The following is a 14,448-nucleotide window of genomic DNA, read 5'->3' as shown; positions in this document are numbered from 1 at the left end:
AAAAAAAAAAGAGCCCTGGTCTCTGTGAAATTAATTTTGAATGTTTTAAAAGAATTCAGTAAAACTGGGGGCTAAAAGCATTTGCTATCAAATTAGGCCTGGGTAGGAAAACAGAAAAGCAAAAGCACTCTACAATGCTGCTGGAGGCTTTATAAGTCAAGTAGGAAGAGGAATTTAGATAAAGAGTCACAGATGGCATCTGATAAAATGCATTTTAGTAGACTCTTGGATGAAGCTATATGAGACTTTTAGCAGTATATTCCAGGGAGGAAGACAGTGCAAATATTCTTAGCTAATACCATACTGCTGATGAGTAAAAATCCTGAGGCTAGAGCAGAGTGAAGAAAGAGGATTGTGAGGAAAGTACAGAGAAGCAACCACAAACCAATCCCATGGACAGCAGTCACATGCACTCCTGGGTCCACACCAGACACTTATGGCTTGAAATATGAGTTCATTTGGGCAAAGAAGTCTATGTTTTAGGGTACTCTCTCTCCATCTACTTTCTGTTCTACCTGTATTCAGGGAAAAGTAAAGCAACAGGTCCAGTTTATAACACTAATGAAGCCCTTAAAAAAATCTGGAGTGGGTGTATGCTCTATCTACCTACCTACCCACCAACTTATCTGTCTTCTATCTCTATATATGTGATGACTGCTTTTGGTTTTAAATACATAACTTGCTTTTTTTGGTGGGGGGACAGTATTAAGGTTTGAACTCAGTGCCCCTAACTTGCTAGGCAGACATTTTACCACTTAAGCCATGTCTCCAGACCTTCTTTTAGATTTTTCTGATTTAGATTTCTTAATATTACAGACTTGTCCCTCTCAGCTCTTTGACACCTAGAATCCTGCATACTTAAAAAAAAACAAAACTGACTTTCCCCTTCTAATAGTAATTCTTCTCAATTCTTTCAAAAGTGTACCAAATCTGACCATTTGGCATCATCTGCCACAGCTCCACTGTGGTTGGCACTAAAGATTAAACTCCAAATGAATTGAAAAGCATTTTATTTTCTTTTTTGCTGGGCCTGGGTTGTGAACTCGGCCTGGGCACTGTCCCTGATCCTCTTTGTGCTCAAAGCTACTAGCATTCTACCACTTGAGCCACAGTGTCATTTCTGGTTTTTGAGTGACTAACTGGACACGAGAGTCTCATGGGAACGTTCTTGATCAAGATGGCTTCAAACAGTGGTCTTCAAATCTCAGTCTCCTGGTAGTAACTAGTATTACAAGCCTGAGCTTTCAGCACCCAGCTTTTACTTTTAATTAAAAAAAAAATCTGTAATATAAATTTAATGCCATGCTTTTGTCATTATTTTAAAGAAAAACCAATTAATCAATGAAAAAACAAACCAGGGAATAGCGAAAAGCTAACATTTTGTTCAAAGTTATTTTAAAAAGACAAATTCTACATATATACTTGCATACTCAAACAGTCCTAGAAATATTGGTAATTTTTTCCAAAAATAGGTTTATTACAAGCTTATAAGAAATCTCATATGGTCAAGAACTTGAAAGTGGTTGAAAGCATAGCTTTGGATCACACACATCCACTGAACTTCCAGCATCATCTAATAGGAATTCTCCTGAAGTACTTAGTGTCCCCAAGAAATCTAACTCATGAGTGATGTAAGCATTGTTTCTAAGATATATGGAGATATCATAGTGAATTCTATAATATGTACAATTATTATGCTAATAATAATGATGGCAATAAAACCAAAACTGTTTCTTTCACCAGGGCCTTTCCACTAAAAATAATGGGTTAAAAGTATTTCCTGTAACACAAACATAGATAATCATCTCAGCAATTTTAGACATGAAGAACTCAGACTTTAGGAGTTACTCTATGAGTTTTCCAAAGCCAGATAACAAACAGGCAAAGGGGAATACTTTAGAATCTACTGCCTTCCTCATATTTTACATGATAGAATTATGATTGAAACCTAAAAACTATAATATGTCAAGGTTCAAAAAGATCAACAGACTCCCAGTAATTTAATTTGTAATTATAGTGCATTTAACTCAATCTGTCCCTGTTCTTCAACTACCTCCTCCCACACCCTACCCTACTCACCCACGTCTCTAAAATTATTCATTAATAGAATCAAAGGGAAAAAGATGAAAAAAGCTACCTTCTCACCGGACCTCTAATTATCATCTTAGTGATGCCTTCATTATTTAACAGAAAATGATCCTAAATCCCAGAAGACAAGACATTCAGCCAACTAACAGAGTAGTTTTTAGAAGAGCTATGTGATGCAGCTTTGACCATGAACTCCTGGAACCAAAAGGGACTCAAAATGGCAGAGGGGTTATTTCAGGAGTTAGTAACCACTCCCCATCAGGTCTCTGTTTCCTTATTTGAACAAATAGCAACAGAGGGATCTTGAGTGGAGTTATGATAAACTTGCTTTTGGTGCAGCTAGCATGAAGACAGTGACCCTTCCTAGCTCAAGCGTGCATCCTGCTTGCTAACCCCATACAGATTAACTTGAATGCTCTCCCTAAAGATTATCAGACTATTCCTTCTTCTATTTTTTTCTTTCCCAGAAACAAGAAAATCAAACACTACACTTGGATTTGATTGTTTAAAAATATAATTATTACAGGGGCATTTCAAGTGTTTGCTCAATAAATGAAAGGTTAAGACATTCAGATTCTACATTTATTCCTCTCCTAAGAGACACTAAAAGGAATGATGCAGGTTTGACTTGCACAAAACTCTCATAACTTTAGAACAAGTGGAGAGCTAAAATAATTTCCTTAACTTTTTCATTCAGAATGCATCACACCAATATGATTGGTCTGATTTCGCTATGTTTTAAATCTTTCATATATTTTTTGGGAGGCCAGTCCTGGGGCTTGAACTCAGGTCCTAGCACTGTCCTTGGGTTTTCTCAAGGCTAGAGCTCTAGCACTTGAGCCACAGCACCACTTCCAACTTTTTCTATGTGTGTGGTACCGAGGAATTGAACCCAGGTCTTCGTGAATGCTGGGCAAGCACTCTACCATTAGGCTAAACTCCCGGCCCTGCCTTTCATATTTTAAAACTGTAAAATCACTGCACAGGCAATACGTCTAACAACACTCTGTTCATTTATAAAGGGAAAAAAGCAACAGAAATCTTCCGTATTCACCACGTAGAAATCGATACTAGGCCTTAGCTACCTGGTTCTTGACATTCCTTCCCTACTCTAAGGTCCCACGGTACTAAAAGTTCTGAGGAGAGTCAAATATCTATTTGGAGCTTGGTGAATTTCCAAAGCTCTCTACATAAGGGTACCCAAGAGAGAAGTGAGAGAAGCCCCAGTATTTCCATTTTGTGAAGAGCTCTGAATTTGGTTATTTTATAAGCAAGTACTATTATTTCCAATGGCCCAGTCATTCTCTGTAGCCATGCCTTAAGAGTTGTATTAACTTTTTTAGGCAATTAAGGTACTATTACAATCATTAGGGCCTGGAACCTCATTGCAGGGCACAAATGGTCTCCAAGTGTTAATGACTCTACCAGTGACCCATTTTATGTTTGAGAGAACAAGGTGTTTGTGTTCCAAGTGTTATTTAGACATTTTTGGGGGGAGATATTCCAGTCCTAGTTGGTAAAACTTGAAGATTTAGTAATGTTAAAATTACAGAAATAAGGTTTTCACTAATTGAAACATGCTCTGTGATGTAATGGTAAATTTTAGTTCACTCATATCAAAGTTAAAAATTAAAATATAAGCCGGGCGCTGGTGGCTCACACCTGTAATCCTAGCTACTTGGGAGATTGAGATCTGAGGATCGAGATTCAAAGCTAGCCCAGGCATGAAAGTCCTTGAGACTCTTATCTCCAATTAAACCGCCAGAAAACTGGAAGTGGCGCTGTGGCTCCAGGGGTAGAGCACTAGCGTTGAGCTGAAGAGCTCAGGGACAGCACCCGTCCACAGTTCAAGCTCTACAACAGATACTCCCCCTCCAAAAAAAAAAAAAACCAACAACAACCTAGACTATAAGACAACAGACTATACTTCATCCAGGTCTGCACACAGGTCCATTAGGAGCAGAAAAGCTATTTTATCACACAACAACTCCAAAACCTCTTTGAAAACATCACAGATTAAATATGTTCATAGCAATATAGTATTAAAAAAAGAAAAGAAAAAGTACCTAAATAAAGGTTATCATGGAGATCAGGCCACGCCCTGAAGTTATTCCGCACTATATAGAATGGGAGCATTCAGGTCGTGCTGGCTGGGGCAGCTCCACGTTATAAGCAGACGGTGTTAAGGCAGGAAAACCCCAAATCTTGTTTGTGATAGTAACCAGCCACCACCTGTCTAGTTCAAATCATGAGGCATGACCGATCACTTACTCAAATAAACAAATATCACCACTTGTGAATTATCAAATTAAGTCAAGAATAAATGGGTATATTGGCATATCAGAAGCTGGGCCTTGGTGGTTCATGCCTATAATCCTCGCCACTCAGGAGGCTAAGATCTGAAGATTTTGGCTTAAAGCCAGCTGGGGCAGGAAAGTCCATGAAACTCTTTCTCTTCTTAACCACCAAAAAGCTGGAAGCAGAACTTTGGCTCAAGTGGCTGAGGTAGAATGCCAGCCTTGAGTAAAAAACAACAACAAAAAAAAACCACAACTTGGGGCCGGGAGTTTGGCCTAGTGGTTAAAGTGCTTGCCTAGCATGCATGAAGACCTGGGTTCGATTCCTCGGTACCACATACATAGAAAAAAGCCAGAAGTGGTGCTGAGGCTCAACTGGTAGAGCTCTAGCCTTGAGAAAGTCCAAGGACAGTGCTCAGGCCCTGAGCTCAAGCCCAGGACTGGCAAAAAAAAAAAAAAACCACAACTTGAGATATATTCCTTAAGAGTTATTGCAATAACTGAAGGAAATATAATATAATCAAGAAATGTTTAGAGATGAATTCTCTGTCTGAGAGTAGCAACTTAAGTCCATAAGAAAAAAATAATTAAGAAATGAGGTGTAAACATGTTATTTGCAGAACTGGAACAATCAATCCATAGAGCTAAAGACAGGGGTGAAAAGACAGGAACAGGACAAGAGTGGGGTTGGAACAAAGGGAAGAGCTGAAGGAACAACATAAAGGGATATGAGTCAGTGGAGGAGGAAACAAGGAGAGAATGGACAGGAGACAGCAGCATACACTTTCCTACGTGACAATACCATTTGTTGACATGTCTTCCTCTCTCGTTTCCCTTACTCCGTATGACACTACTCAGACAAAAGATTAGATTGCCTTTTACAATCTATGGGAAGAAAATTAAAAGTAAAGTATGTATACTAAACCACACATACATCAATTGTGCTTTACATGACCATGTTTTAAGTTCTAAGGATTTTAATAACACAATTGATTTTTTTCTTTCCTGGGAAGTTTCAGACTTACCATGAAACTTTGCAGCTTCAGGATCATTTACATTGATAGCAATTAATTTCCAATCTGTCTCTCCCTCATCAATAAGAGCCAAAACTCCAAGGATCTTCACCTGAACCACTTCTCCCCGAGAAAGAACCTTTAAAGAGAAAAGGAGATGGCACAATTTGCAAGGCTCTAGAGAGATTACCCAAGTAACATAAGAACCCATGCAAATGATACAAAACACTAGACAGAAATTTAAGTTTTAATACTAATGTAAAAGGAACCATGAAGTTTGCTTTGCAACATCCCTTTAAAACCTATTATTTTATAACTTTCTTTTTTGTCTTTTTTTCATATATTTTTTATTGTAATAGAAGGGTTACATTATATTCGCCAGATAGAAGGTATATTAATTCACATACATTGATACCCTTTCTTATGTATAACTTTCACTTCTACCTCAAACACCAGTATTACCCAAGGTGGGAGCCAAGGGTGTTTTTTTAAATTCTTGGGACTCACATAAAGCTTTTAAAAGTTCATTCTAGAGCTGAGGGTCAGTGGCTCACATCTTTAACCCTAGCTACGATCTGAGACTTGTGGTTCAAAGCCAGTATGGGCAGGAAAGTCCATGAGACTTTTATCTCCAATAAACTACGCAGAAAATACCAGAAGTGGCACTGTGGCTCAAGTGGTAGAACACAAGCCTTGAGCAATGAGAGGCTCAAAGACATAGCCCAGACCATGAGTTCAAACCCCAGGACTGGCAAAAAAAAAAACACCTAAAATTATTTTATTATATATTCAGAAATTTATTTAAATTTTTTTATAGGCAAGAAGAGAGCATGTCTAATGGATCATAATGTTTCATTAAAAATATGTGCTCTTTTATTGCATAAGAGCATAGGAACATTTTATTTCTGAGAAACTATTGCTCTAACATCTTTATAAAGAAAAAAAATCAAACCAAAAATGCTTAGAAAAAAATGGTAACTTCAATCTGTATCAGTTTAACGAATTTATACCAACTTTATAATGCTTAATTTTAGATACCAAATGAATAATGCATCACCTCTCAAGAAACTTACAATGCTAAAAATTTCTGCCTGTGGCTCACAATCATATTATCAACTTCAAGGATTCTGTGTGATTTCCTAGGCCTATTAATGTGTGTTAAAGGAGACTTTCTATCAGTGTTCTATACATCCAACTAAAGTATTATTCTCATGATCATGCACAGAAGTCAGACTTTACACCACACATCTCCCAAGTCTTCTTTAAATGGTGACTGAATATTTACTTCCTCTTTTTTTTTTTTACCAGTCCTGGGCGTGAGCTCAGGGCCTGAGCACTGTCCTTGTACTTTCTCTAGAGTTCTATCACTTGAGCCTCAGCACCACTTCCACCTTTTTTCTATGTAGGTAGTACCAAAGAATCCAACCCAGGTCTTTGTGCATACTAGGCAAGCACTCCACCACTAGGCCAAACTCCTGGTCCTTTACTTTCTCTTTAGTAAATATTATGACAGACCATATAGACAAAAGGCATAAACTGCTCTGCCTGTCAGGAAAAATGTACTTTCCCACTGTAAGTCTACCATTCCAAGAAAATTACACAGCAATTTATTTTTAAAATCAATACTGCAGGACTAAAGTTCATCACATTTGAAAGTAAGCTGGGATTCTGTATACCTCAAAGGTTTTAAGTAAAATCAAACTTGGGTTATCAATTTTGGTAGTCACTGCAAAAAATTTCAAATGACAGGATTTTTAGTTATAAACTGTGTGGTTGTATTCTTCCACTATTGTTACAAGAGGCAACCTGAGGAATACCACTTCATACAATATTTTACATGTTTCTCAACAGGAAAATAAAGACAATATCACTTACCCACTATGGAAAGTAAAGAGCCTAGGGAAAGCTGACTATGAACTAAAAATCTACAAGATCATCTATAGATACTCCTGTTTTCCTCTTGGAACTCTACATGGACTTGGCACACACCTACCCACTACTGATCCTTTAGAGTCTGGTATGAGCAGAATGCCCGAGGCCTCAAACGTGTGTTCTATGTGGATTCAGAAAGTTCTGTGGTGATTCAGAATTTAAATGGGGGTAAACTTCAACCAGATCCAGTCAATGGAGGAAAATAATGAATACTACTTTAAAGTCAAATGTGACATGAATTGGGTTTTCCAGTATTGCATCATAACTTACTAAAACTGAAAGGTTTAAAATAGTATGTATTTATCATCTGTTTCTTTCTATGGTTCAGGTGTCTTGGCCCACAGTCTGCCTTCTCTGCCTAGGGCTACACAAAGCCAGAAACAAGAAAGAGGATTCTCTTATGCTGGTTTCTTGTAGTTGTAGGACAGAGGCCACAGTCTTCTCACTGGATGTCAAACAGGGACTGCTCTCTGCAACTAGAAGTTAGCCTTGGTCCTGCTCAAGTGCCATGCCTTTCTCATCTCCAAACCAGCAATGAGACATTTGCCCTTCTTGCATGATCTGCTCCTATGACCCTCTTGAGTCTTCCACCACTAACCAGAGCAAACTCTTTGTCTTTAAGGGCTCACATTACGACACTGAGCTCTCATACTACCCACTGCTGAGCCTCAAGAGCCTGGTCTGAGCAGAATGCCTGGGGTCTAAACTGCTCCTATGTTACAGCAAGCTAGGAGATAAAACAGCACAGTCTAGAGCGAAATGTCTCACCATGTCCACAGAGCCAGACATCTTTCAAGGACCATGCTGGAAAATCCATTTATCCCAAAAGAAAAGAAAGGAGAAGTTCTAGAACAAAAATAAATTGTAAAAAAGAAAAAAAGCCCCCTCAAACCCAAATACGTACATATTTATCTGAAGAAAAAACATGGACAATATCAAGTGAAAACAATATCATTTATTGGGATAACAGCATTTTAAGGGAAGGTTTGTCTTTAATTGCTTGAATAAAACTAGAGTTTTCTGTAATAAATAACATTGAGGGGGGAAACTTAAATATTTGGGAAAAAAAGGCCAAAAATAAAAACAAAAGCAGATAAAAATTAAAGAATCTTTTCCTAGAGAAGAAAAAAGTAGCATTTTTGTGATCACTGAATTCAAGTAATAAGCAGGCTTACAAAACAGTAAGTTTAGTATATAATTGCAAGATTGCTTACTAGTAAACCATGGTGTCTAAGAATCTGCTTTTTTCTCCCACATGCTTCTAATAATTTCATCATTCTAGACTAGCTTTTCAGTAGCTCTTGTTAATTCTCCTAACATCTTACCGTATTCTAATCGATATTCAAGTGGAAGTACTTTCATTTAATCATTTGTAATTAACATCTTATTTACACAAAACATTACAAAGAATAGTCACTAACTTCTTCAGAAATTAGTACATACCGGCTATATACTAAACTTTAAAGGTAATATGCTTTCAATGCTGTGTTTAAAAATCACTTATATTAAAAATCTTTAATTTTATTCTGCATATTCAGTGATTGACACATTTATATATTGAGTTTTCTGAGAGTTATTAATTTGTTCTGTCAGTAACAAATTAGTGTCACTAAGTCAAATCAATTTAACAGATACAAATATTTTCATAAGATTCCTTCCAGTTAACCATCTCATTAATTATATGTTCACTGACATATCTGTACATGGATGAAAATAAAGACACTCTAAATTTAATCTTTTCACTCACACTTAACACCTAACACCTACATAATGTTTCAACCAATTTAACATTTTATATTAAATATAAACTCATTGCACTCAGAGAACACAAATTTTATATAATCTTTTCATCAATATAATATTATTTAATTTAGTGGCCTTAAGATTATAAATGTTACTATTTTATGATAATACTCTATCAAGATACATGGATGTGGTTGAAAAATACAGCATAGTATCTGGGCACAGGAGGGATTCCTTAGACTGTTCATCGTTCTTAATCTTTCTTTTTTTGGGGGGAGGGCAGCCTTGGGGTTTGAACTCAGGGCCTGGGCACTGTCCTTGGGCTTTCTCAAGGCCAGAGCTCTACCACTTGATCCACAGCACCATTTTCTGGCTTTTTTTCTATGTATGTGGTACCAAGGAATTGAACCCGGGTCTTCATGCATGCAAGGCAAGCACTCTACACTAGGCCACACTTCCAGACTTAATCTTTCATTTTATGTACAATTTGCTACCATCTCTGGGGAGAAAAAGTTCAAAAAATAAATTCTCACAACTACAGCTTAAATTTTAAAAGCAAAACTTGTAATTTGTTCTTATTTTTGCTGGGGATACATAGGAATTATAGTCACATACACATATGAATCATAACTAATCTGTATAGGAAACTAGAAATATTCAGGAGTTTGAGATCTGAGGATTGTATTTCAAAGCCAGCCAAGGCAGAATAGTTGTGAGAGTCTTATCTCCAATAAAACTACTCAGAAAAAGCCAGAAGTGGAGCTGTGGCTCCAGTAATATAGTCTAGCCTTGAGCACAAAGAGGCTCAGAGACAGTGCCCAGGCACTGAGTTCAAACACCAGGACTGGCAAAACAAACAAACAAAAATCCCTAGAAATACAAAATGGAATGAGGCTTTTTAACCTGCAGGAAAAGAGTAAGAGGGAGGGCAAAAGAAGAAGGAAAAAGGAGAGGAAGAAAAGGAAGCAGAGGAGAAGACAGTGGAACAGAATAAACGCAAGAAGCAAAAGAAATACAAGAAAGATGAAGAGGAAGAAGTAAAACAAATGAAAAGGAAGAGAGGCTAGAAGCACTTGGCTTTCATTGGTATTAAAGTTTGTGCGTGGATAATGTTAGGGAAGCTGAGGACAGACAGGGCTTGGCAAACTTCCAATAGAGGGGCAGATAGTAAATGTTTCAGGCTTTGTGGACCCATGATCTTTCCTACAATTCCTTTTTTTTTTTGACCAGTTGTGGGGCTTGAACTTAGGGTCCAGGCATTGTTCTTGGACTTTTCTCAAGGCTAGAGCTCTACCACTTGAGCCACAGCACCACTTCCAGCTTTTTTCTATGTATGTGGTACCAAGGAATCGAACCCAGGTCTTCGTGCATGCTAGGCAAGCACTCTACCACTAGGCCAAACTCCCAGCCCCCTTTCTTACAATTCCTCAACCCTACCATGTGGTACAAAAGCAGTCCTAGACAATGCACACATGTTAAGCATAGCTATATTTTACATATCAGGGGTGGCTGTATTTTCTTTGCTATCATTTACCAACCCCTAGGTTAAGAGAAGGAAGTAAATATATAAGAGACCAGATATCAGAGAAATCAATAGCTTGTACTTTGAAGAGTTGAAGGACTAGAGGCAAAAATGAAACTTTATAGCATGAATAAATCAAAGCACATGTTGTACCAAACATAGTCTATAAAACCAACCTTGGAGCCTATTTCACAAACATCAATAGGGTCATTATCTCCACAGCAGTCTGTGTTCTTATCTTTCTGATTGGGATCTTCCCAAGTCTGAAAGAGAGGCAGAAATGTAGGTTAATGCTCACTGTAATAACTTAATCTTTCTACATGATCGTCAAGTTTTATAGATAGCTATAATTCAAAGGGGGGAATTCTCGGAAATTACACAGGCCCAAGGGCAAGACGCCAGTATGTTCCTAAGCATCATGATAATTAGAACAGATTTATAGTATTTCCTCCCGGTCTCATTTGTCTGTATAATCATGTCTGAAAGTGGGTGGTCCTCCAAATTTGGTCAGTAACTTAATTCATGCTCACAAATCTCAAGAGCTTCAGTTTGTGTGCTTCTACTGTCGGTGCTCTTGTTTCTGAGTTTCTACTGGCAGCCTCAATAGTGGCTTCTCACTGCTACCTGGCATAGTGACACTAGAGAGATCCTGTTTTCCATTTTTGAAAATAAACTTCCTCATCTTTAAATATCTTTAAATGTGTAGAAACAGTTTTCCCTTCATAAACAAAAGAACAGGACATTATATACTACAGAAAAGAAAAACCCTTAGGAGGGATGAGGGAGAATGATGTCAATCAAGAAGCATTGTACTTATAAACTGAATGGTGACCTCTTGGTATAACTACTTAAAGACAGCAAAAAATAACAAAAAAATTAAAAGAAAAACCTTTTTATCTCATTTTTTCCCCTAAAGAAAAACCTCGGTATCTTAAATTCAATATACTAGGGGAAAAAATGCAAAGAGCCAATACCAGTGGTTCATGCCTGTAATTCTTCCTTCATAGGAGACTGACACCCGAGGATCAAGGTTCCAAGTCAGCCTCAGCAGACCGATGTGAAAGACGCTTATCTCCAATTAAACAGCAAAAAGCCAAAAGGAGAGATATGGCTCAAATAGTAGAGTGCTAAACTTAAACACAATGTTAAGCAAGAGCGCACAGCCCCGAGTTCCAGCACCAGTACCAGACCAACAAAAAGTCCACAAACCAATCTGTGAAAAGAAATTCATTCAGTTTACTAAAAATATTATATTACTGGGTACAAAACTGTGTTGTAGTTTTATAAACAGACAGCACAACAGATCTTTGCTATCAAATTTAAATATCCTCTAGGACCTACTACTTTCCCAAAGCTTCCTAACTGCTTGTTCTAAATGCAACTCTACAAGTTTCTCAAAAGCTTCTGGAATTTGCACTATAAGGGCTATAGACACTGTGTCAACTCAAGATTCAATTTATCGCTACTATCTTGGATTTCAGATTACTCAAGTTTAGTTGTTATAATTTTATGTCAGTAACTAAAAATGCATACTTATTAATAGCCAACTCCAGAAAAATGTTTTTTCTCATGCTAATTATAGTATACATAGAAATAAACTGTCCTAACCCTATTAAAAAAAAGCAACCATGTCAGACAAAATTATACTACCCAAATATTAATACTACTAATACAAAATAAAAAATAATTCTTCATCTTCCATACTACTTATAGATAATAGGTAACTTCTAAGTCACACTCATAAACACTGGGGAATAGGACACTATTATCCCCATTTGTACAGATAGATAAAGTGAAATAAAGTGTTTAACTTGTCCAAGTTTAAAGTTTCTAAGCATTTATAATGCCCCCCATTTTCTTTATTTTTTTGGGCTTAAACTCAGAAGCTAGATGCTGTCCCTGAGCTTTTTGCTCAAGGTTAGCACTCTACCACTTGAATCACGGCATCACTTCTGGTTGTTTTTGTAGTTTTGTGAAGATAAAAGAGTTCTACAGACTTTCCTTCCCAGACTGGCTTCAAATCATGCTCCTCAGATCTCGGTCACTTGAGTAGCTACGATTAGAGGCATGTGACATCAACACCAGGCATAATGTCCAAATTTTTATAATGATAGCCAATTCTATTTTGTTTTAGATACTTTTTTTTTAGCTTTTTTTAATTAAAGAATTTATTAACATTGATTTTTACATATTTCAAATGACATGTTTAACAAACAAGTATTCAAGAAGGGAATCTCTATATCCAATCACCGGTACTTAGTTTTTAGAACATAATCAAAATTAGGCTAAGGGTTTGTATACCATAGATACATATTAATTTATGAAATAAAACATTATGTCTATAGAATCATAGGTTTTTATGTCTATGTAGTTATTTCCAATACCATATCCATAGCATTGGGTATGTGAATATTGAGTCCTTGCTCTTGCCCTGTTTGGGTCTAATAGCCACATATTAAGGATACCATGCGCCTTTTGTTCCTTTGCTCTTGACTTGTCTCATTTAACATGATTCACTCTTCTTTTAGATACTTTTATCAGACTCACCTAAGCACATTTTCCCACGGAAGTTCCATTCTTCCTCAGTTTTCCCATCACTCTACGTTTTTCTAATTGTTACCAAACACCCATCTTGAAGATGAGTACAATATTTATTGAAAACTATCTAGACCAGGAATAGTAATGAATAGGAAACAGCCAATACCTTGAAGAGTATCAGCCTAATGGAATTTATGACAAATCCTTCAGCATTTGTGCTGGGGGAAATGTAAGACCAAAGTACAGTTAAAATCAAAATCCTAAAGATAATTTCTCCTAAAGCAGGATCCTTTCTCAAGCCTCTTAACCCCACTCCCACAGTCAAAGAAAAAACAAATGTGGTAAGCCAGAGAAACTGCCTTAATTAGGTAAAGCAGCAAGATTCCATCCTCCTCAGCCACAAACTATTATGACTACAAAATCAAGACCCCCTCAACTGAGAAATTTTTCAGATATATTTTCATTCTAAAACCGATTTTTTAGTATTCATTCATTATCTGCATGGATACTATCAATGAATATGAAGCTTACTTTGGTTAGTGTGAAGAAAGCCTTTCTTTATTTTGAAAAAAACCCAAAACTGAACTTCTATGACTTGCACTAAACTTGGTTTTGGTGAGCATTTCTGTCTATTGACTTGCTTTCTCCCATAACTATATTTTCAGTATTAGCCATGGATTTAGTTTCTACTATTAGGTAAAGCATGCTTAAAGTATACAATGATATTAATTTTAAGGCCATGAATTCCTGTACAGAAAAAATACCAGGCTGATTCCATGTCTGCCTCTAATGAGTTAAATCTTCAGGCCCTTGGTTTTAGTTGAAGAAGAAATACACCCTAAATGACTTCAATTTTAACTTGAGGTCATTTAGTATAATGTCAATGAGAGGAACACTTGACTAATTTAAAACTTTGAACATGCCCTCTTGTGGAGTTTTAGGCGTACGACAAGGCAGAAAAACTAGAAATTAAGGAAGTTCAAAATCACAGTATTTCTCTCAGGAAAATGAAAATTAATTTCTATAACTAAATATATGGACAACTCAACTAAAACAGGCTTTAGACATGAACAGGCAATTCAAAGAAGCAGAAACATGAACAGCTTATAAATGCACAAAAAGGCCAATCACAAAAATAGACTCTAAAACCACAACACTACTTCAAAGACTTAAAAAGAATCCGATAGTGTTAATACTAATAAGGGTATTTATGAGTATAAGTTACTGCTGAGCAAAAGTGGCTCATATCTATCATTCTAGCTACTCAGGAGGCTGAAATTTAAAGATCAAAGTTCAAAGCAAGCCTGAGCAGGGA

General features: G+C 36.8%; 1 protein-coding gene across 1 annotated transcript in view; it reads right to left on the bottom strand.

The window, feature by feature from the left end:
- Positions 1–14,448, bottom strand: part of Ppa2 (inorganic pyrophosphatase 2) — a 45,865-nt gene that overhangs the window by 12,492 nt on the left and 18,925 nt on the right. Inside the window, exons 6-7 of the mRNA XM_090356729.1 lie at positions 10,772–10,858; positions 5,411–5,537 (exon numbers count right to left, since the gene is read on the bottom strand). Coding sequence (XP_090212855.1) covers positions 5,411–5,537; positions 10,772–10,858 — 214 coding nt within the window. The remainder of the gene's footprint in view (positions 1–5,410; positions 5,538–10,771; positions 10,859–14,448) is intronic.

Source organism: Megascapheus bottae, chromosome 23, assembly GCF_031878675.1.
Source record: "Megascapheus bottae isolate mThoBot1 chromosome 23, mThoBot2.hap1, whole genome shotgun sequence".
NCBI classification, from domain to species: Eukaryota; Metazoa; Chordata; class Mammalia; order Rodentia; family Geomyidae; genus Megascapheus; species Megascapheus bottae.
This window is presented reverse-complemented; position numbering and strand designations above follow the sequence as displayed.